The 1337-nt window shown below is 44.6% G+C and overlaps 1 protein-coding gene across 1 annotated transcript; it reads left to right on the forward strand.

Annotated features, from left to right (window-relative positions):
• The first annotated feature begins 39 nt into the window (after positions 1-39).
• LOC109509550 (talin-2-like) lies at positions 40-687 on the forward strand. Its single transcript, XM_019859383.1, has 3 exons — positions 40-206; positions 301-398; positions 530-687. Exons 1-3 carry the CDS (start codon positions 71-73, stop codon positions 665-667), a joined length of 372 nt encoding a protein of 123 aa, XP_019714942.1. The 5' UTR covers positions 40-70; the 3' UTR covers positions 668-687.
• Positions 688-1337: the final 650 nt, after the last annotated feature.

The following is a 1337-nucleotide window of genomic DNA, read 5'->3' on the forward strand; positions in this document are numbered from 1 at the left end:
TATCATGCGGAATCGTTTTCCACTCTGTGTTTTAGGTGTGTAGGCGAGTGAGGCCATTTTACCCCCCAAGATGGTGGCTTTGTCACTAAAGATCTGCGTGCGCCAGTGCAATGTGGTCAAGACGATGCAATTTGAGCCATCCACGCCTGTGTACGACGCCTGCAGGATCATCCGGGAACGTGTCCCAGAAGCTCAGTCCGGACAAGGTTCACGGACAATTGAGTTCATCCAAATTTAATGATGGATGTTTATTTTTATCATCATTTACATTCACGGTTCCCCTTTTGTGCTGTGCTTCAGCCTCCGATTATGGTCTTTTCCTGTCTGACGATGATCCCAGGAAAGGAATATGGCTGGAATCTGGAAGAACCCTGGATTACTACATGCTACGAAACGGAGTAAGATTAAGTAGTACAGCGTGAGGTGGAGAACTGTCAGTGTTCACGTATCTGTTAATGTGATTACATTGTTACAGCGCGCCATGCGCGGTATTCCTCTGCTGAGAATCATTTCCTCTTCTGCCTTGCAGGATATTTTGGAGTACAAGAAGAAACAAAGACCGCAGAAGATCAAAATGCTTGACGGCGCGGTGAAGACCATCATGGTGGACGACTCCAAAACGGTCGGGGAGCTTCTTGTTACCATATGCAGTCGAATAGGTGAGTGATCATCCTCTCCCACCGCAGCTGATAAGAATATTTTTTGCCCATCGTCCAAGACTTAAATTATTCATGATCTATTTTATTTTTAGTCCTATGCATACCAGTTAGCACATACGGAGTGTTTTATCATGTGGTGTTGAGTCTATACTTGGACAGCAGCATTTGTTAAGTAATAAAAGCGTTGTCGCTACAATGGAAAAAGTCCTTATCGCCTCTTGTTTGGAAAATAGGTACCATTTATCACATGGAGAAGATGAAGCATTCCTCCAATGGCCCAGGCTCCTCTCAAACCTAATTTTCTTTCCCCTCTCTTGTCACTTTTAATTACAGTTCACAGAGAACTGTGAATCTGGCAAAGAGCAATATTGGAAAGTGTCTGTTTTGAGTTCAGTGTCTTTGCATTAGCTTGTTGTGTACAAAACTATGGAGCCCTACACGACATGGGAAGAAAAACAATTGAATTGTGGCCATGATCGAGATGTAGCTTGTGCATATTCTCCCGTATGCAAGTCAGAAAATCTGTCGGTGTGCGCATTTTCCCATAGACTTAAGCGTCCGTTGTGTTTCGCACTCCAGAGGCTCCACTCAAGTCTAGCGCCACTCAAAGGCAAAACATCATATTGCGCGTTTTGCATCATTTCCCAACTGCCGACAGCGAGCGATGACTGTCACCAT

Source organism: Hippocampus comes, unplaced genomic scaffold, assembly GCF_001891065.2.
Source record: "Hippocampus comes isolate QL1 unplaced genomic scaffold, H_comes_QL1_v1.1 C16947054, whole genome shotgun sequence".
Taxonomy (NCBI): Eukaryota; Metazoa; Chordata; class Actinopteri; order Syngnathiformes; family Syngnathidae; genus Hippocampus; species Hippocampus comes.